Consider the following 22784-nt stretch of genomic DNA (forward strand, 5'->3'; position numbering starts at 1 on the left):
ATCACAAGGTAACAGTCAAAAAGACTTGTAACATCCTACTCATTATATTTATGCTTATCATATGTGAAACAGCATGTTGTTTGGGTTACTATTTTCTTCCACTACTTACTTGAATTCCACGCAAAAAAGAAAAACCTGAGAATGGGACCAGCAATTAAGCATACTTCTTACTAAGAACAAGCAGAGGACAAATGGATCAGAATTGTCATATGAGAAGTATCTCACTGCTTTATTATCAGAGAATATTAATACTTAGCTTTAGATACATATAATTAGCATTTGAGGTGGTCAGTACAACTTTTACAGAGCATCAGGAATAGCAGTTACATTTGTGTAGTGACTCAGGATGATCTTCTTAGTGGACAACTGTGAGAGGAGGAGCAGATGTGACAGGAGAGGTGAAGGAAGGTATCCCTCATGGAGAAAGGAGATGGAGTAAGATACTAGTTGACAGCACAGCAGCACCCTAACAGTGCTCTTCTTCAGACAGGAATGAAATAGAGCTGGTATTGAGGTGGCAAAGAAACCATCCCATTAGCAACTGGGTTGGTGTTGAGGTTCTTTGGGTCAACCAGAGATTTCAGGTTAAAGTTCTGTAAAATGGTGGTCAGGAATAAAAACAATTCCATCCGGGCCAGACCCTCTCCCACACAAATCCGTTTTCCTAAAAAAAAATAATAAAGAGTTCAATCCTGGTACATAACTGCAGCTGTTAGTTAAAAAAAAAAAGTACAGTATTAGTAAAGGAGTTTCCACAGCCAGAATCTCAGACCACAGTCCAAATGTGGAGATTTAATATCTGGATTTTGGAGACACTATCCTGATTCTGATTTGAGGAAAGCCAATGTGCTGTTTGACCTCTACAGAATGTCCAAATACAAGTCAAAATTTCCATAACCTAATGGTTATTTTGAAGACTTTCTGAAAATCTTGACAAAAGCAAATATCTGGTTCCAGTGTTTTGTTACAATTTAAAAATGTCATCCCTTTTCTTTTTTCCATTCTCTCTGTCCTTTTAGAGAAAGTTCTGTGTATTTTTGTAATTAAAATGTTACCTTCTTCATTTTATGCTTCATAATAAGGTAGTAGAGAACCAGGACCTGCAAGGTTCTCCCCAGCAATACCAATTCCAGCAATCTGCACTTTCTCCTCTCAAATCACTGATCCTACTGAGTTAAAAACAACTATCCACTCATCTTCTTCCCTTTCTGCCTGAGAGGCCCTTTGGTATTGTTCTGTGTTTTTGGAGACTTGTATCTACAAAATTGGCTCTAGGGGGTGAGATGGGCATCACATCACAGAAGATACTCAACGCAGGTATGGGGTAATATCAGTATTTTTATAGTGGGGAAAGAAGGTTTATTAGTTTTACATTCTAGGAGGTGATCTATAATACATATATGAGGTATGAACAAGAAGAATGCTAACAAACTACCCTTTAGATTTCCCAATTCAGAAGAAATTATTAGCAAACTAAATTCTTTAATCTAGACAAATAAGGAGGATGTGCTATGAGCAGCAAAGTGCATGTGATTTTGGAGTGGTGCTCTTGCTTATGAACAGAAAGCAAATCTGGTACCTCAGAGGTGGAAATATGAAAGTTACAACTGATACCCAAAAGATCCCCCTGAAGACCAAATGATATGCATTCCTATTACCTGATGAGAAAGGCATGAAATAGTCACTTTTCTTGAAGTTGCCACTCTCATCCAGAAAGTGACCAGGGTCAAACATGTCTGGGTTGGGGAATTCCTTGTTGTCATTAAGCACAGAAGTCAGTGATGTTAATATGATTGTGCCCTAGAAACAAGACACAGAGATAATTCAAATTATAAGGAAGTCGTAGAGCCAAGTGTTACAGTGGAATTCATTTAGTTCAATATTTTGAACTGAAGTACAAAAAGAAATAGTGACATATCCAGTGAGACAGACCATGTACTAAACAAGAGGAGTCTGTGGCTATTGGCTCTTGTCTTGTTAGAATTCCCTCTAACATCATTTGACGTCCTAAATATTTTGTGTCTGCCACAAAATCTCTTTTCTGAACTTCAAGCTTTGACGCTGATGTTTGCTCTCAACTACTGCTCTAGTTCATCATTTCTGTTTCTGTACAAATCATAGGTATTATATTTTCAGATAGAAGATTCCATTTGAAGGTCTGTTCCATTTGAAATGTCCAGAGTATCTGTTCATAGTACTTTTATACAAGAACACTTGATATATTTAATAGTGTATTCTTCTGAAATGTGTAAAATCTAAAAGAATTATAAAACTATTTAACATTTACAATTGCAATACTGTTCATATTAATTTTATAATGAAGAAGAGTTAGTATATTTCCATCTAATTGGACATAACCAAAAATCAGAAATCAGAATATATTCACTTTATAATCCTGTAGGTCAGGATCATCAGTTCAGGCAAGGATCATCAATTGAAATGAAAATAGTTGGAAGGGTATTTTAGAAAACAGGAATTGAAACAGTTGTAATGTACCATACCACAGATTTGCATTTATTACATACAAAAGCCAAAGTATTGCTACAGTGACCTGATGTTGCACCTTACTGAAGAAGAAAATTACCTTAATCAATATTGGCACAAGTATAATTAGTGTCCCAACCTCACCAATGTGATTAAGTGTCATACATATAGCTCCTTTGTAATTTGCTTACAAAATTATGCTTGTAATCTAATGTATAGGAAGCAGTGACACAGACCACCTTGGTGAAATATTTCAAATGGTGTTGGCTTAATTCTTCAGAAAAGGTAATATACTGAGAGGAAACATACAAAGAAAAGTGAATTGTTCCTGATTACCTGATTATAGTACACTAAACAGAAAATATATCTGCATTAGTTGAGTTGTCACATTGTCACATAATTTTGTTCTATGTGCCCAAAGCAAGAAGATTATCAAAGGAGTCTAGCCTGGAATATATATGTTTTATATATATATATATATATGTACACATATATATATACCATTTCAAAAATAAATGAATAAAAATAAAGATATCCACATTATGTGCCTGTTCTTTAACTTCTTTAAGTAGGTAATGACTTAAAAGATGACAAAATCTCTAAAAACATTTATAAATATTACATAAATTAAATACAGACTGTTGATTGGATGATATTCTATCAATGAGAACTCCTAAGCATGAATGCCATTACTATTAAATAGGAGAATAATCCTTGTGCTTAGGACATACATGCTCAAGACAGGGAGCAGACTGATGAACATATATAAAATTAGCTACATAATACTTTAATTTTATTTTATTTCAAGTTTGTAAAGATACCAGTAAGGAAAAAATATAGTTTATCATATAATTTGTTTATAAACATATTCCCTTGACACTATATACTATAGAAATTTATGAAAATGTTTCATTAATGTACAAAATATGTAATTCCAGTGAATATTATTTAACAAAGTGTAAATTCAGTACTATTTATGAAGCATCACCTGAGTTCTCATATAAACAAAAGTGAGGTTGAAATTGTCATGACATATGTCTAAGATATAAATCAAGAAAATTTTAGAAAATAACATGGGATATTTGTGACCTGGTTCTGGCCAATTTTCTTTAGATAGGGCACAAACACACAGATTAACTTTATGTTATTTCAGAAGAATGTAATGACAGGAAAATGTTCTATAAGGTGTCAACTACTTTAAAAACTGTTCCAGGAATGGAAGATTGGTAGGGAGCAGATAAAGGAGAATGGTGGAGGGTGAACTCAAGTATGATATATTTGATACATTGTAAAAACTTTTGTAAATGCCACAATGTATTCCCACCCAGCACAACAATAAAAAAAAATTTTTAAAAAATTTGTTTAATAAGCTACCCTGAGGTAAAAAAGTGTTCATGATATAAAAATAAAATGAAGTATACTTATATGTGTAAGTTTTATGAAATTTGTTTCATTTTTAATAAATAGAGAACACATCTTTCTTCATTTGTTTACACATTATCAATGACTATTTACACCCTGTAATGAAAGAGTTCACACGTGGCAACAAAATCCTTGTAGTTTGCAAAGTCTGAAATATGGACTATCAGGTCAATTTAAAGGCAAAATTTGTCAGGTGGTATCTTAACCTATTACATATACTGGGATGACTGCCTCTAATCCGAGCCTTCAAATATGAGATATCCCATTTGAATGAGGGTAAATTCATTCATGTAGTTTTGATTTTTTCTAGGAAGTTCTATGAAGAATGGTAAGAACAGATCATTGTTGTCCTCTAGTCTAAAAAGACACCATTCTGGCATGAGCCAACACCAGAAGGATTAATGGTTATGAGCTCAGTAGAGGCAAAACTCAAATGCTCACACTGCCAGATACCAACAAAATTCATAAAGATTTACATCCCTGAACTAGAAACAACAAAGTCAAGGTCCAACATCAAAGATTTTTGTACTTCATTAAATTGGCAGAAGATGGAAAAAGTCTTAATGTACCTGGCCATAAAATAAATGGAAATTAAAACCAAATTAAGATTATACCTTATTTCTGTTAAAATCGCTACCATCAAGAACACAAAAAACCCTCATACACTGCTGGTAAGAATGTAAATTAGTACAAACACTATGGAAAACAATATTGAGGCTCCTCAAAAAACTAAAAACAGAACTGCCATATGATACAGAAATTCCACTCCCAGGAATATGCCTGGAGGAATAAAGGCACCTGCGATCCAAGTTCATTGCAGTATTATGGAAACAGCCAAGTTGCCACACTACTGATGAATGGATTTGGAAAATGTAGAATTTGTGTACAATGGAATTTTATTCATCCACAAAAAAGTATGAAATTTTGTCAAGTTCAGAATGTCAAAAGCCACATATTTTCTCTCATCTGTGGAATACTGACCTAAAACAAAAACAGCAATATTGTGAAAACAGGTGATATTAAGAGGAGATTACATATGAGAGGGGAAGTTTAAAAGGAGGATGCTAAGGAGGTGAAAATTGTTGATGTACTCTCTATAACAGAATGCATATAGACTTTTTAATCCTTTTGAAAGCACCATATGAAGGGGACTGAGGTCAAAAGGAGAAAAAAGGAGATGAACCAATCTGATTTATAATACCTATATACATAGTAATGTCAAAAGGAAATGCCCTGTGCAGCTGTCTTAAGCAAAAATGTCATTTTTTTTTTTAGAAAACCAGAGGACAGAAGGGCAGAACATGTCCTGATTTGAGGGGCTGGTACCCATGGGAGGGCTGAAGAGGTGGGGAATGATTGTGGGAGAGTGAATATATGCAGTCTGTGTAAACTTGTATAAAAATAAAAAACTGATACCTGTTGAAACTGTTCCAGGAATGGGGGAGGGGGGAATAAAGGACAATGGTAGAAATAGTGAATTCAAGTATGGGATATTTGTTGTGTTGTAAGAACTTTTGCAAATGCCACAATGTATCCCCTGTTAGCACAACAATAAAAAAAAAAAAAGAAGAGACGAGAACTCTACTGTGAATCTGGGAACATCAAGACCATTGAGTTGCATCATAGAAAAACTAATCATACCTTTGGAATAAGATAGTTTCTGAATTTAGTATCACAGGTCACTGAATGCGGCAGGTTGGTGGGAAGGAGGTTAATGTATCTCTGGATCTCATGCAACACAGCATCTGTGTAGGGCATGTGACTCCTGTCCTGCATGGAAGGACTCCTTTGTTTTCCGACTACGTGGTCAATCTCTTCCTGAATTTTGGCTGATGATACACAAGTAGAAAATTATGGAAAAAGAGAGAAATGTTCATAATAATTCAGGGATGCATGAAGTATGATGAGCAGTAGTATAAATATAAATTATACCAGAGGTACACTTAGACACATAAAATTAGACATATGGCTATAATATAGCATTTTTAATAACTAATATACATGGAATTAAATGTTTCACAAAATAAGCACACCTCTGGGAAGAAATCACAGTCCTTGTTGAAAGACAAACAGGAATCATATAGTAATTTTATAACAAAATAATACTTGGGATTTATAATTATAATGGATATTTACTAACATATGATTTGTGTGTGTGTGTGTTTGCATGTGTGAGAAAGCAAGCAATCTGCAATGGAGAACTTCCCAAGTGTGGCCACTTGGAATATTCTAGCAACTGCTTCTGAAGTTTTATTCATCTTTCTTGGTATCAGCTCAATCCCTTACTCATCAAGTTGTTAGACAGTGTTTATAGATTTCTTATTATGGGAGCTGTAATTATTTTCTCTATCTTCATGTATGAAGATTTAGCTCATAATTGAGAGGTGATTTCATAATGAGTGCCCTGATCTAATGAATGGAATAATCCACTAGTGCATAATTTGATGGCAATATTGAGAGATATTTTAAACTCATAGGAATAAATTCTCAGTGCTTGGGAAGCCTCAAATAATCTATAGTCCCTCTTTTGTTGGTGGTTCTCTCTTCCTCCTCAGACCTGCAACATTCAGCTAATCTTTTGTGAAGTTAATGTACCTTGGCCTGGTGCCACCCACCTTGTTGACAGTCTGGACATCCTACATGAACTTTCCTGATTTCTGGATCTCATGACTTCCTGTGACTTGGTTTCAGACAAGTTGGATACAACATATTCTCTAGTGTTTGCTAAAGACTAGGAAATGGAGGAATAAATTGTGGAAAACATGGAGGTATTAAAACATACTCCCACACTGTTTTAAACTAATATATTAAGTAATAGCTACTTTTGACAATTCTGGTGCAGCTTGAATAACAATAATAATATATAAATTGATATATCAATCTGAAGGTTTATGATTATGTATTCAGTTCTGATAATGAGAAACTCTATGACTCTCTTTCTCTGAAGAGTGAGTTTATTTCATTCATTTTAATGGGAACTTTGAGAGAACCTTCTATAAGATGGTAAAATATTGGGAATTCTTTAAAGTTCTTAATTCTTTGGAAATATATGTCTGCTGAATTTAGGGAACAAGAAGGAGAAAAGTGATGAGTGTCAAAATTAAAGGAGTGAAACTTTGCTAAACCTTTCTTTTCAGCCCAACATCTCACTAATTTTCTGACATGGTCCAAACTCTCTGAGTACAGTGTTTCTCAGGCTCAAGTTCTGTTAATGTGAGCCTTTCGCTCTTGTGGGAGAAAATCAGTCATCTGATGAGTGGAGATGTGGTGGGAACCTTGGAAATAAAAATGTTGAATAATATAAGGTAGGGGGAAAAGAGTGAGGAAAATAGTGGATGGAATTAGACTGATTTAATATATTTATAGATAAAATGCCAAGGCTAATTTTCAAGTGAATAATGGACAGACATTTAAACAATGAAGGCCCGAAAGGTAAAACAAGTCATGTTAAGGTTAGGGCACATGTGAGAGTGGGAGGGTAGAGTAGGAGGCTAAATGAAGATGGTAAAGTAGGGTGGGTATAACTATTATAATTTTTTACATTTATGAATATGGAACATTGAAACCTGTTGAAGTTATTTTAAGAAAGAGAATTGGGCACAAAGGATAATAATGGAGGGGATGAACCAAAACAGGGTATAATATATGTATATATGGAACTGTCACAATAAAATTTGCTGTATAAATCTTAAATGCTAATATAAGCATTTAAAAAAAGAACACATTATTTTGGTCCTCATTCTCTAGTTTGTTTGACATCTATTATTTCCAACCAAGAATCCTCATATGGATTGTAGAGGCACAGGTTACTTGTCTTCCAATGTACATAGTCCTCATACCACATCATCCTCCCTGCTCAGTGAATTGTCACCATTCAATATCTTAGTGTGGATCAGGTATTTGGTGAAGATTTGTGAATTGTTTAATATTCTCTTCTCCTCCTATCTTAAACAACCTATTTGCTGTTCATAAGTAAATTTATGTCATTTTAGTGAAATCATAACTCAGGATGCAAAAATGTTACATTTCATATGTGATGCACATCTGAGACTTGCTAAAGGACAATTTCTATATTATTGTTGTTTAAAAATGAAAAAATGTTTGATTCCCAGCTTGACATGAAAAAAATCAGATGTTTGCAGATGTTTTATGTAAACAGACTCATGAAATAAGAAAATCCATTAAAATTAACGTGTGCCTAAACAAAAATACCTACCTAATTAATCTAGCTTTTTAGAGGCGTTTGCAGGATGGGAATTTCTTAGTCACCCTCAATAAATTGTATGATTGCCAATTATTTCTCAGTAAGGAGTTTCCTTTTACATTCCTCAACCACAGACTATTCACAATGAACAAAGGTATCCTTTATGACATATGTACTATTCAAAGTGTCTTTTTTATGATAAAATAAATATGTGCTCTCTTGCCAACTTTGTCTGGCTGTTTCTGCCATAAATAAATTCTTATGAAAGCCAGATATTAAACAGTGTACACACATGTGAAAAATGAATAACAAAAATTTAAAATAAATAAATAAAACAATTCACAGGAAAAAGACTTCAATTATCACACCATAATTTCTCAAAAAAAAAAGGAAAGCCAGATATTGAACCAGATTGTTATTGCTTTTCTGAGTACAATGTGATCATCACTTCTCTCAATAATCTTCCCAATTTCAGATGGTGGTACTGAAGGTTAAATAGTGAAGTTCCTCTAAGACAAACAAGAGAAGGGCAAGTACTAGTTTCTTACCAATATCTCTCTGAAATGTAATCACTTATCATCTGTAGTCATACCTGTGACATGTGGATGCTTCATAAGGAGCAGCAAAGCATATCTCAGTGTTGTGCTTGTTGTCTCTGTCCCAGCACCAAACAAATCAAGTATAGTGGTTACCAAGTTTTCATCTGTAAATATTGACTGTTCATTGTGTCTTTCCTAAGAATAATTTAATTAAATTATATGATAAATGATATACCTGAACATTGAATTGCAATGAATCCAAAATAACTTTTAATGTTATAAATTTAGCCAACAAAAAACCTGGAGAGAAAAGCATCAGGAGAAACTAACATGATATCACAGATATTGTACATCATTTGATGCAAACTATTTTTGCTTCCCTTAAACTTCCTTTTTTGAAACTTTGTAGTTATGTGTATAAAGATATTTGCTTAAAAATTATACAAAGATCATTTTTTCTGCTTTATTACTATCAGTCAAAACTCAGATGTGAACAAGTTTGGGTGTTCATTATCAAGAAACATGAGGATTTGATCATGAAATGAAGAGCTATGTGCTACATATGGCAAAGAAAAATGAGAGATGCCCCCTGCTTTAATCCTCCATGCTTTGTTGTCATTGTATTATACCATCACTGTATCACAATAAGCATGCTTTTATTTGAAGTAAACGAACCCAGTATTGTTTAATCCATTGACAGCTAGGCTTTCTCTTTGCAAAGAAATACAAATACAAACTTAATTAATAAGAAATTTGAAAATTATGGTCATCTCTTGCTTGATGTTGATAAACCACAAAAAGAACTTGCAATTTAAAACTTGTACATAAATTTACTTGGGCTCTGGAACATTTTCCAAAATAGATCACATTTTAGTATATAAAGCAAGTCTAAAAATATTTAAAAATTGAAACAATCCCTATGTGTTCAATCAGAACAGAATGGAGTAAAGCTGGAAATCAACAGCAGAAGAAATGACATATACATAGAAATACAAGGAGACTTAATAATACTTGTAGATTGATCACTGGTTCATTGAAGAAATAAGGGAGGAAATGAAATTTTTCCTAAAATCTAACGAAAATGAAACATATATTACCAGAAACTGTGTGATACAGCAAAGGAAATTTTAAGAGAAAAGTGTAGTTGTGATCACCTACAGCAACAGTCAAGGTCTAGCAGAATGGCTCAAGTAGTAAGAGCATCTGACTAGAAAGTGTGAGGCCCTGAGTTCCAACCCATGTGTTGCCCCCACTCTCCAAAAAATACAGTCAAACAAAACCAAGGAGATCTAAAGAAAAGGTAATGTTGCACTTTAAGCTCTTTGGAAAATAAGAACAAGCCAGAGCAGAAATTAGTAGGCTTAAAGAAATAAACAAGGTCAGGATGCAAATTAATAAAAAAGAAAGGAAACAATAAGACAAAGAATTATGAACCAAAACTGGGTTCTTTAAAAAGATAAATAATGTTTGTTAAACTCTTATCAAACATACAAAGATGAAGAAGATCCAATTTAACACAATAACAGATGAAAATTAGCTATCACAAAAAATACCAATGAAATCTAGAGGATCTTTAGAGAATGTTTCAAATTACTTATAGTTTAATAACATTGAAAATTCTGAATAAGTGGATAAATACCTCAGTATGTTTGAGTGCAAAACTGAATCAAGAGGATATAAGCCACAGAAACAGATGTATAACAAGCAATATGATTGAAGCAGTAATAAACAGTCTCCCAAAAAAGAGGAGTCCATAACCAATTGCATTCACTGCTAAATTCTCTCAGTCCTTTATTTTTAAACTATTTTTAGTTAGCATATACTAGCTTTACAGGAGGGATACATTGTGATATTTACATGTATGTTTATAACATATCTTAATTAGATTCATCCCCACACTGAGTCTCCCTCATCTCCCTCCCAAACTTTTTAGAACAATTTCAAGAGGTGTATCATTGCTCCATTTTCAAATATGAATACAAAATAAATGCACCACAATAATCTCCTTTACTTTCTTGTTGTTACCTCCTTCTCCAACTGATGTCTTCCCTAGAGTAGACTTGTTTTACCTTCTTGTCCTTCATTTTTTAAGTGTATATTAATAGTTTGGGGAGGGGGTTCATATATGGGTGTGTGTAACCATGTATGCAAGCCTTTCAAGAAGAACTAATACCACTGTTCCTCAAAATACTCCATAAAATACTAAAGAAAGGAATGCGAGCAAACACATTCTATGGCCAGTATTACCCTGACAGTAAAACCCAAAAGGACACAACAAAAAGAGTGCTTATGTACCACTATTTTTGTAAACGTAGACACAAAAATTGTCTAAGAAATACTTTCAAATTGACTTCAGCAACATATTAAAAACATTGTACAAGAACAAGTTAGTTTTATTCCTGTGATACAAGGATAATTCATACATGAAAATCAATAAATTTAACAGAACACATAAGCGGAACCAAGCACAAAACCACATGATCATCTCAATTGATGCAGAAATAGCCTTTGACAATATTCAGCATCTTTTCATGATAAAAGTTCTAAAGAAACTAGGAATAGAAGACAAGTACTTCTATATAAGAAAGTCTATATATGGTAAACCTATAGCTAATACTATATTAAGTGAGAGAGAAAAAAAATCATTTATTTTAAAGTGAAGAACAATCCAGGACTGTCTATCCTTCCCACTATTATTCAATACAGTACTAGAAATTCTAGCCAGTGCAATATGCATAAAAAAGAAAGAAAAGGGATTCAGATAGGGAAGAAGGATATCAAATTATCCTCAATTACAGACGATATATTCATAAATCTAAAGGACCCGGAAGACTCCAGAAAAAATATTAGACCTGCTAAATTTCAACAGTGCATCCAGATAAGAAATTAACAGAGTAAAATCAGGAGGTTTTTTTTTTTTTATACCAACAATGAACAAGTTGAGAAACAAACCAGGAAAATAATTTAATTCACCACAACCTCAAAAAATTAAATATGTAGAAGAAGTGAAAGATCTCAACCATGAAAACCATAAAACTGTGAATATAGAAAGTGAAGAAGATACCATAAGATGGAACAATTTTCCATGTTCATGGGTTGGGAGAATTAATATTGTAAAAGTGAAAACACTACCAAAAACAATCTACCATCTATGGAATTCCCAAATAAACCACAGTGTCATTCTTCACAAAAGTAGAAAATTCCATCCTAAAATTTAAAGGGAAACATAAAAGATCTGGAATAGCAAAATTAATTCTGAGCAAAAGGAACAATACTAGAGGTATAATAATACCAGACTTCAAATTATTCCATAGAGTATAGTAAAAAAAACGGCATGGTACTGGTAGGAAAAAAAAACATGAATACAAACAAAACAGAATAGAAGATCTAGGAATGAACCCACACATTTCTAGATATCTGATTTTTGAACACAGGCTCAAAAGTAGCACTGGAGAAAAGACAGCCTGTTCAACATATGGTCCTGAGGAAACTGTTTATCTACACAAAGAAGATTGAAAGTATTTCTGTTTCTTTCCAGGCATAAAAATCCATTCAAAATGAATCAAAGAACTTCATGTATAACATGAAACTGCTACAGGAACACATAGGGAAAACTCTGGAAGATGTAAGCATAGACAATTATTTTCAGAAAGGACTCCAGTTATTCAAGAACTAAGATCCTATGAAATGACAAATTGAGTTAAAATCCTTGTGAACATCAAAAGAAACAATTAGAAGAACTAAGCTACAACCCACAATATGGGAGAAAATCTTTGCCAGCTATTTGTAAGATAAATGATTAATATATTGAATATACAAAGGTTTAAAAAATCTATGAAAAGAACAAATTATCCATTTAATAAATTGTCACATGAATTGAACAAATAGGTCTTGGAAGAAGAGGTGAGATCGCTAATCTATTTATGAAGAAATGTTCACATCCTTTGCCATAAAAGAAATATAGATCAAAATATCAATGGTATTTCATCTCACCCCTGTTGGAATGAAAATCACATACAAAAATTAAACAGAAACAAATGCTGCTGAGGTGCTAGGGAAAAATAAATCCTCATACAATGGTGGTGAGAATATAAACTGGCCCAGTTACTATGGAAGTCAGTATGGAGTTCATAAAGAAGAATGAAATTATGTTATTTACAGTAGAAATGATTTAACTGAAGATTTTCATGTTGAGAGAAAGAAGCCAAGGAAAAAAAGCTAAATATAACATTTGCTCTTATATGCAGACTCTAGACCTAAAATTATGGTGATAATGATGGTGGTGGTGATGATGATGTTGTTAATAATAATAACTATGGGGCATGAGTTTAAAATGCAAACTTTTGGAGGGGAGAAGTTGAACCTCTGACAAGGAGTGGATAATGGAGAGTGAAAAGAATAGAGTATGTTACATAAATGATAGATAGATACATAGAAAGTATGTTACACATATATCAAAGAATAGAGTATTTAACATATATATAATACAGTATGTTACATATATAGAGTATGTTACATATATAGAGTATTTTACATGTGTATGAATGTATATCTGTTCATATGAAGATAGCATAATGAAATCAACCAATTACTGTTTGAAAAGGGGGGAGTAGAAACATAATAGAGGTGGTGAACTTTTTCTACAAAATCATTACAATGAAACCCACTTTTAGTATTGATGTGTGCTAATTACAACTGTAGTGGACTCATTATTTCCTTCAGACCCATGATGAATTCAAAATTTTGTGAAAGCTAAGAAGGCAGACAAACCTAGAATTAATCATAGGGAGTAAAAATATCTTCACAATGACCACTTTGGCCAAAACTATTATACTGTAGATAGAAGGCAACCAGGAACTTAGAGAGGAAACAAATGGAGGACTAAATATGACTGCAAAACTGAACTGATTCCAAATTATTAAAACAGGTTGTTGACAGATTGCCTATGCACATAAGGTTATAAAATTTGCAAAGGATAATTTGTAGGACTGAGAAGATGATATGAATTAGAATTGTCAAAAAGGTTGCAGTTTTATATGTTAAGGGGATCCTTAACAAGCAAAGAATGTTTACAGGGTGCTTTTTAACAGATTGATGTACATTATGAATGCTTAAAGGGTTGAAAAGCATTGCTGAACTGACAGTTTAAATATTTCTACTAAATACAGAGCTAGTCTATGATTCACAAAATGCTCAAGTAATCAAATATCTAAGGTGATGTAAACATTTTACCTGCTCCATTTTTATCAGGAAACAATCAATAAAGTCCTGTGGATTATTAACATCCAATAATTTTTTATGTTCTTCTACTTTCTCCAAAACATAACTTTTTATATAAGCAATATTTTTAGTTAATGTGTTATGACTTCCTGGAAGACAATGAATGAGAGCAGGGAATGTATTGTATATCTACAAGAAAAAAACAATAATTTATTAAATAAACATGTAATGAACATATATATATACACATTAGATATAACATAGACACTGTTAGATATTATAGCTAGAAATATGACTGAACTGTGGTGTGTACCTCAAGGAGAAAAAAAAATGTGTTATACATACAAAGTTGGAGAAACTCAGTGATGCCTTTAAATCCAACTGCGTAAGAGCATTTAGGTGACTTTCCTACGATCACTCAATTATTATTTAGGCAGAGTGTGGGATATGCAATTCAGCACACAGAAAATTTTGAGGGTATTTATAGTTTTTACACCATAAAAAACAGTGCTTGTTTATTCTTAACCCAGTTACCTTGTCACCTTGGGTAACAGATGAAGAATCATCTCTACTTGGTGATTCCTGGTAACTTTTATTGTCTCAAATTTTCTTCCTGTTGAGGAAATTATTCTCCTCTTAAATTAGGACCCATCTCCTCAGAAATCAAATGAAAATGAGCAGTTGATTTGAGGACAAGCCAATGGGTAATGGAAGCATTCATAAATGTCCTGGATATCCATTGAGTGAATTGGCATTGCTCTTAAAATGAAGGAAAAATTTTATAGAAATATCTCTGGTATTTAATGGAAAAACTAAAGCATAGTGAGCCAAGATCCTTGAGCAGGCCCTATGTTTGCATGTTTTTTTCCAGGGTACAAAATAAAGTGCTTAGATAGCCTTCTTAGATATTCACTACATGACCCTTTAGGTGGGACTGTGGTGTCCAAACATTCACATCAATACTTCCTCAATTACTGTCAGAAAAGAAGACCACAGGTACTTCCTCAGGAAGAAATGATCTTGGATTCACCTGAGTCCATGGTGAGCTCAGAATCTTGATGTTCTCATTTAATTTTTCCATTAGGTTAAGAAAATCCTTGTCTTTGTAATCAAAACGATTCTTGAAAATAATGGAGCAGATCACATTGCAGGGAGCACAGCCAAGAACAGGGGTCGGATCACAAGGTGAGCCTGAAGATTTGTAAACAATGTTAAAATACATTCAAATGTACATATGAAAACCCTTTAACTTTTTAACAGGTAAAGGTAATTTAGAATTTTAAAGTATTGTCTTACCAAAAATTCCCCTAAAAGTCAAATATTCACCATGAATGAAAGAAAACATCATTTTTACAATGAACCTGACTTGGCCATTCTAACTATAGTTAATACCAATTGCCTTACCTGCACACTTTTTGTCCTAGGTCTCTGCTATGTCAAAAAAAAAAGAACACTTTCTTAAACCCATTAATTCAAGTTTGTCAAAAAATAAGAACACTTTCTTAAACCCATTAATTCAAGTATTCCTTGTAGAATTAAATGTATATCCAAATCCTATAGTGAATACAGTAATGAGCTAATAAGAGAGAATACTAAGAACCTGGAAACATTTTCTTGATAGTGAACAGTTGAAAGAGTCTTGGATTTAGCAGTGGAGATGAATTAGCTAGAGATATTGTGAGTTCCAGCATTAAAAGGAACAAGTGTAGAAAACAGAAGACATTCATGTTTTATGAAATAAAAATATTACCCAATAAAATAAATTATAATACAGAGTTTTATGTGTTAAGTAAAGAAAATTTAATTTCAAATATAATCCAAGGTAATAAAAACAAATACAGGAAGGAAAAATGGAGACATTTTCTCATTTATATATTTGAAATGATAAATTTAACTCCTAAGGATTGAAATTTTATCACTTCCAATCAAGCTCAAGTTAATTTATTTGGACAAAGTTATACCTCTTGGATTCTGGAATATTGTTCTGTGTAGTCATTAGAAGCATAACGAGTTTGAATACATTTGAAGATTTATCTCTCAATAAGGCCATTCCACCATTTTTCAGGTAAAGAAATGAAATTTTAGTGAAGTTTTCTTTTTTTTCTTGCAATAAATACTGAAAGTTTTATTATTATTATTATTATTATTATTATTATTATTATTGTAGTGGGTAGGGGTACATTGTGGGATTTACAAAAGTTCTTGCAATTTTAAAAAATTTATTCGTTTATTCACATGTGCATACATAGTTTGGGTCATTTCTCCCCCCTGCCTCCCTCCCCTCCCCTCTTGCCCCCTCCCCCCCTCAGTTCCAGGCAGGTCCTGTTCTGCTTTTATCACTAATTTTGTTGAAGAAAAGAGACAAGCCTAATAAGGAAGAGAAACCGTTTTTGCTAGTTGAGTTGAGGATAGCTATACAGAAATATTCCTAGCATTGCTTTCGTGTACATGTGCTATGACCCATGTTGATCCATCTCTAACTGATCTTTACCCTGGTTCCTGATCCCCTTCTCATGATAACCTCTGTTGTTTAAAGGTTTCTGTATTAGCTCCTCTGGAGTGGGGACATCAAATGCTTTCATGTTTTGGGTTTTCTACCTATTTCTATATCACCCAAATGTGTTCTCCCCTTATCATGTGATCTGAGTCCAACCACATTGCTGCATTTGCCCTAGATCTAAAGTCCACATATAAGGGAGAACATATGATTTTTGGTCTTCTGAGCCTGGCTGACCTCATTCAAAATCATGTTCTCCAGTTCCATCCATTTACCTGCAAATGATAAGATTTCATTCTTCTTCATGGCTGAATAAAACTCCATGTGTACAAGTACCACATTTTCTTGATCCTTTCATCAATAGTGGCTTGGCTATTGCAAATAGCACTGCAATAAATATGAGAGTGCAGGTGCCTCTGGAGTAACTTGTGTTGCTTTCCTTTGGGTATATCCCCAGGAGAGGGATTGCTGGATCATATGGCAGGTCTATGTTTAGATTTTTAAGAAATCTCCAAAAATTTTTCCAGAGTGGTTGCACCAGCTTGCATTACCACCAGCAGTTTATGAGAGTTCCTTTTTCCCCACATCCTCACCAACACATGTTGTTGGTGGTGTATCAGACATATAATACTTGAATTTAACCCTTTCACCTTTCTCCTTTAACCCCTTTCCCCCATTTCTGGCATACTTTCAACAGATATCTTTACATTTACATATGTGTGCACAGTATATTCAGCATCCTAAACTCTTTCCCTGCCACCTCCCCTCTCCCACTGGTACCAACATACCCAGCCAAGACCTGCTCTGCCCTCCTGTTCTTTGCTTTTCTAAATGAAAAAAAAAGCAGTTTTGTTTAAGATAGCTACAGAGGGAGTTTACTTGTTACATTTCCATGTGTGTATGTATTACAATCCAAATTGGTTCATCTCTATTTTTTTCATTCTACCTTAATCCCTTTCTTATGGAGGGTTCATCCAGATTAAAAATTCTATATTTTTCTTGTACAGACAGTAGATCAACCATATTCACCTTCTTAATTTGCTTCTTTTAACCTAATCTCTTGTATTTGGGTTCCCCTTAGCGTGACCTGTTTTTCATAGTATTTCTATATTTGCATTAGGTCTGTATTTCACATATGAGAGAAAACATGCAGCTTTTGCTCTTCTGAACCTGACTAACTTCATTTAAGATGATATTCTCCAGTTCCATCCATTTACCTACAAATAACAAAATTTCATTCTTTTTTGTGACTGAATAAAATTCCATTGTATATAAATACCATATTTCTGAATCCATTCATCAGTAGTAGGGCATCTTGGCCATTTCCATAGTTTAGTTATTACGAGTAAGGTTGCAATAAATGTGGGTTTACAGGTGCTTTTATTGTAATCTGACTCATGTGCTTTCAGGTATATTCCTAGGAATCCTATTGCTTATTCTTCTGGCAAATCTATTTTTAGTTTGTTGAGCCTCCATACTGTTTTCTATAGTGGTTGTTACTAGTTTACATTCTTTTGTTTTTTGTTTATTCATATGTGCATACAATGTTTGGACCACTTCTCCCCCGTACCCCTCACTTCCAATCAGAAACCATTCTGCCCTTATCTCTAATTTTGTTGAAGAGAGAGTATAAACAATAATAAGAAAGACAAAGCATTTTTGCTAGTTGAGATAAGGATAGCTATACGGGGAGATTCTTACCATTGCTTCCATGTACAAATATGTTAATTATAAGTTGATTCTTCTCAAACTGACATTTTCTCTAGTTCCTGACCCCTTCTCCTATTGACCTATGTCACTTTAAAGTTTCTGCATTAGTTCCTTTGCATTGAGGACATCAAATACTGTCATGGTTTTTTTTTTTTTTTTTTTTTTTTACCAGCAGTGTATGAAAGTTCTGTTCTCCCTACATCCTTGCCAACATTTGTTGTTGGAAAGCCATTTGTTGATGGAAGCCATTCTAAGAGGAGTCAGGTGTAATCTTAATATAGTTTTCATTTGCATTTCCATTGTGGCCAGGGATGATGAGCATTTTTTCATGTGATTTTTAGCCATTTGGACTTGTTCATTTGAAAAGTCTCTGCATAGTTCATTTGCCCATTTTTTCATGGAGGTCAGTGACTTTTTTGGAGTTTAGTTTTTTGAACTTCATGTCTATACTGATTATTATTACCTTCTGAGATTTTCAGATTTTCTCTTCAATTTTGAAATAATTTCTTTTGTTGTGCAAAAGCTTTCCAATTTCTTGTAGTCCAATTTGTCAATCTTGTCTCTTAGATCCTAACCCATCTGTGTTCTGTTGAGGGAATTATTGTCTATGCCTATCATTTCCAGTGTATACTCTGCTGTTTCCTGGACTAGCTTCGTTTCAGGTTTTATATTAAGGTCTTTAATCCACTTCTAGATGGTACTTGTACAAGGAGACAAACGTGTATCTAATTTCAGTTTTCTGCAGGAAGAGATGCAGTTTTCCCAGCAATGTTTGCTGAAGATACTATCTTTTTTCCATGATATGTTTTTGGTGTTTTCTCAAAAATTAGATCAGCATAGTTGCATGAATTCACATCTGGGTATTGTATTCTGTTCCAGTCGTCTTCATGTCTTTTTTTGTGCAAGTATCATGCTATTTTTATTGTTATAGCTCTGTAGTATAGTTTAAAGTCAGGTATTGTGATACTTCCAGTGGTGCTCTTTTTGTTCTGCATTGCCTTGGCTATTTGTGGGGTTTTTTTGTGCCTCTAAATGAACCTTTGGGTTTATTTTTCAATCTCTGTGATTGGGATTTTGAGGGGAATTGCATTGAACATGTAGATTCCTTTTGATGACATAGCCATTTTTAATATGTTGATTCAACCAATTCATGAGCATGGGAGAACTTTTAATCTTCTTCAACTTCTTTCTTCAATGGTGATAGTCTCTTATAGAGGTATTTCATATCCTTGTTAAGTTAATTCTTTGGTATCTTAATTTTGGGGGCTGTCATAAATGGGATTGCTTTGCTATATTCTTTCTAAATCTGTTAATTATAGGTGTATAGAATGGCTACTGATTTTTATAAATTAGTTTTGTATCCTGCTACATTACTGAAGCTGTTCATGGTGTCTAGGAGTTTTTTGGTGGAGTATTTCAGGTCTTTATGTATAAGATCATGCCATCTGCAAATAAGGGTAATTTCACTTCTTCCTTTCCTATTTGTGTTCCTTTTATTTCTTCTTTCTGTGTTATTGCTAGGAATTCCAAATCTATGCTGAGGAAGAGTGGAGGGAGTAAGCTGAAAATGCTTCTTTTATGGAGCTATCTTTACTGTGAAATTGGTACCGTCAAATGAGAAACATGCTTTATACAGATGGAGCTCCCTAATTTAAAATTTTAGGCCCCAAATAAAGGTGAATTGAATTAAAAGAGTTCTGAATAAATAGTTAGATATTTTAGATATTTGAACAATATAAATCTCATTGAAGTTGGTTGGCTATATGCCTGGCAGTTTAAACTTTAAAGATCTCTTAGCAATCAGAAAACATTTTATTTTCGTCAAGGAGGTTTGAAGTTATTTGGAACTTCCTTGTAATCTTATGTGTATGTTTCTGTGTGTGTGTGTGTATTTGTGATTCATGAAAAAAATTCTGATTTTTTATCTTTCCTTTCACTTTATTTGGAAAAGATAATTCTAAAACAAAGTCCTTTAGAATTCAAGTGGATAGGCTGATTCACTACAGCAAGCACTTTATATGTGTGTAGAGTTGGCAATGGGCAGAAAATAATTACCAAATATCTTCTAATACAAATTCAATGAATATGGGGGAAAATAATAGGCAAAAGTTAATAAAAAGCCAGAATAAACTTAACAAAGGTTAGATAAAGTGTTACAAGTAATAATTGAAATCTGTTAAATGCATCATGAGTTTTTGTTTATAAATTTTGTTTACATATGTATATTATGCTAGAGCATATATTTACTCAAAATGTAAATAAAAGCAAAAGTGTTGCAAAAAGAAGAAATAATTAATGATCAGTTTTAAAATGGTGATCATATTTAGAGAAAAACAATGCATATGAATTACATTATGAGATAGCAAAGCAATTAAAACCTTACTTTACACTGTGACTTGCCAAAACTGTAGGCATAGGCATTGCACAATTCCAAGACATGTTAGTGAAGCTGCAACGACCAACATAGTTCAATTAAATGAAAGTAGATATCATTTTGTTTTGTGCTCCACAGTAGTTCATGGCATCATTGACTATGTTCATTTAGTAAGTATTCTCTGTTAGAATGGTTAGAATAGGTAACCCACATTATTCTAATAGAAATGGCATTGCTTTGTCTCTTAACTCTTCAGAAAATAAATCCAAAGCCTAGATTCATGATCTCCAATTTGAAAACAAAAGAAAAGTTTGGATACAGAATAAGATCAAGATATCTTTTATCCACACACCTAGAGTAATATTTTAAAGTTAGTGAAATGGTGTGGGACTCACCATTGGTTTTCTTCAACTCCTCCACAAGGCAGCGGGCTTCCTCTTGAACACGATCCTCAATGCTCCTCTTCCCCATCCCGAAGTTCCTCAAAGTCATGAGAGAGAAACGACGCATCTCTTTCCATTTGTTTCCATTGCTGAAAACGATTCCTGAATGAAGGGGTGCAAAAATTAGGATGGAAATCCCAAGCAAGGTAGAGAAAACTGAAAATAGTAGCCTCAGAGGTGCCCAACACTGTTTGAGAGAACTTTAACACTCTTTTCCATCCTCCCATCACCTTGTTCCATGTCAAATACACACATGTGCAACATGCACACATACACTCACCAAGGCCTTTAGCAGTTCTTTCAGATACTGAGAAATTGCCTCTTCCAGAGAACTCCTCTCCATGATCAATCAGAGCTTCTTTCACTGCTTCATATCCATGCAACACCACAGTGGGTTTCATGCCAAAATATAAAGTGAACACAGGCCCATATAATTTTGAGAGCTGAAAATAAGAAGGAAAATGAAAACACTAGGAAAAGAAGTCATTACTTGCTTCATAGACAGAATCTGGTTAAGACTGATTTTATCATTGTATTTCTTATGGTTCATTATTCTAGCACACATAGCTTGAAATCAAGTGTATGAATAATATGATGATGATTGTTATAGATTTCACTTAAAGACATTCTTTAACATGCCATTCAATGATACAGACAATTAATACACAACTAACAATGAATTCACACATCAAAATATTCATTGGGTTTATTTACAATGTTGTGCAAAGAAAGAAGATGTGGTCAGAGTATACTAAATTTGCTCAAGTGTACTATGAAAAATGAATAAAAGATACAAATTTGTACCTGTCCTTATCCAACATTTGATGCTTGTGAAATTTATCATCCTCCTACATCCTTCTCAATAACAATATTCCTACTTCAGGTTCATTTGTAAAACTATTACATGGATAAACTGATAGTACTGTGATGGCAATGTTAGTCTGTATTTTTTAATTCACCACAGGTGATTCTAATTTCCAACACAGTGTGGAGACTACTCATATAGAAAAACAAACAGACATCCCAAGAGCATGAAACATCTGTCATGAAAACAATTTCTTAATCTGTAGCCTTCTTTGTCCCAGACAAAGGTACTTTGCAAATCCATGTTTGTTTGGGACCATAAATTTTCCCCTAAGTCATTGCTTCCTTTTTTTTCATTCCTTTTTCTGTTCTACATCAAAAGGTATTTCCTTGACAGCAAGCATAACTTGGTGTTTCAGAGAGTTCACCTTCAATTGCTATTCTGGATAAAAATGCATGGTCAGGAGGCTAAATAACATATTGAATGAAATATCTCATCACAACACTTCCTCCTTAACATTGCCCTTAAGAAAAATGTTAAGGATATGTCTATAAAACAAAGATAGGAAGAAACATCAATAACTTTTGCAACATTGCAATTTGCATGATAATGTAAAATGACATAAACATTCTTACACTGACAAAACACATTATTTCATTCCTTGATTACTGACAAGGACAAGCTGGAAATATCACCTGTAAATCAAAGATTCAATGACTATTTTGGTTTACATTAATCTATTATACCATTGCACCTTTCACATTGATTTAGATTTTAAAACTTGGTACAATTTATCACCTTTTACACATCAATATTAGAGAAACACAAAGACTACTTACATTGGTTAAGGACTTGCTAATGTCTTTAACATCAATCTGAAGGATGTTTCCAATAATTGGGAGAGGAGTTGGGCCAGGAGGAAGCTTCTCTCTCCCAGAGGTCTGCCTCCAGAAGGAAAGAAGCAGACAGGCAAGACCTAGCAATAGTAATGAAACTGTATCCATTGAAGCTTTCTCAATGAAAACTTACTGAAGGAACTATGAACTTGCTGACCGAATATTTAATGTGCCCTGGGTAATCAGTGTG

At 33.5% G+C, this 22784-nt stretch overlaps 1 protein-coding gene and 1 pseudogene across 1 annotated transcript; one reads left to right on the forward strand and one right to left on the reverse strand.

Moving 5' to 3' along the window:
- The window catches only part of LOC141424858 (cytochrome P450 2C18-like), a 408512-nt pseudogene that overhangs the window by 185197 nt on the left and 200531 nt on the right, over positions 1 to 22784 (forward strand).
- LOC109702608 (cytochrome P450 2C9-like) lies at positions 197 to 22748 on the reverse strand. Its single transcript, XM_020187905.2, has 9 exons — positions 22538 to 22748; positions 21174 to 21336; positions 20846 to 20995; positions 14900 to 15060; positions 13882 to 14058; positions 8703 to 8844; positions 5548 to 5735; positions 1659 to 1800; positions 197 to 664 (listed from the first exon to the last, which is right to left on the reverse strand). The coding sequence occupies exons 1-9, from the start codon at positions 22700 to 22702 to the stop codon at positions 483 to 485; spliced, it is 1470 nt and encodes a 489-aa protein (XP_020043494.1). The 5' UTR covers positions 22703 to 22748; the 3' UTR covers positions 197 to 482.

This window comes from Castor canadensis, chromosome 7 (assembly GCF_047511655.1).
Source record: "Castor canadensis chromosome 7, mCasCan1.hap1v2, whole genome shotgun sequence".
Lineage (NCBI taxonomy): Eukaryota > Metazoa > Chordata > Mammalia > Rodentia > Castoridae > Castor > Castor canadensis.

What these genes read in the sequence shown, in the direction of transcription:
- LOC109702608 (XM_020187905.2), bottom strand. Translation starts at nt 22,702, where the DNA reads ATGGATACAGTTTCATTACTATTGCTAGGTCTTGCCTGTCTGCTTCTT. An exon ending in GAAACTATCTTATTCCAAAG is followed by an intron (nt 1,801 to 5,547) that starts GTATGATTAGTT and finishes TCTTGTTTCTAG; the next exon opens with GGCACAATCATATTAACATC. An exon ending in TTTCATGCCTTTCTCATCAG is followed by an intron (nt 665 to 1,658) that starts GTAATAGGAATG and finishes ATTTTTTTTTAG; the next exon opens with GAAAACGGATTTGTGTGGGA.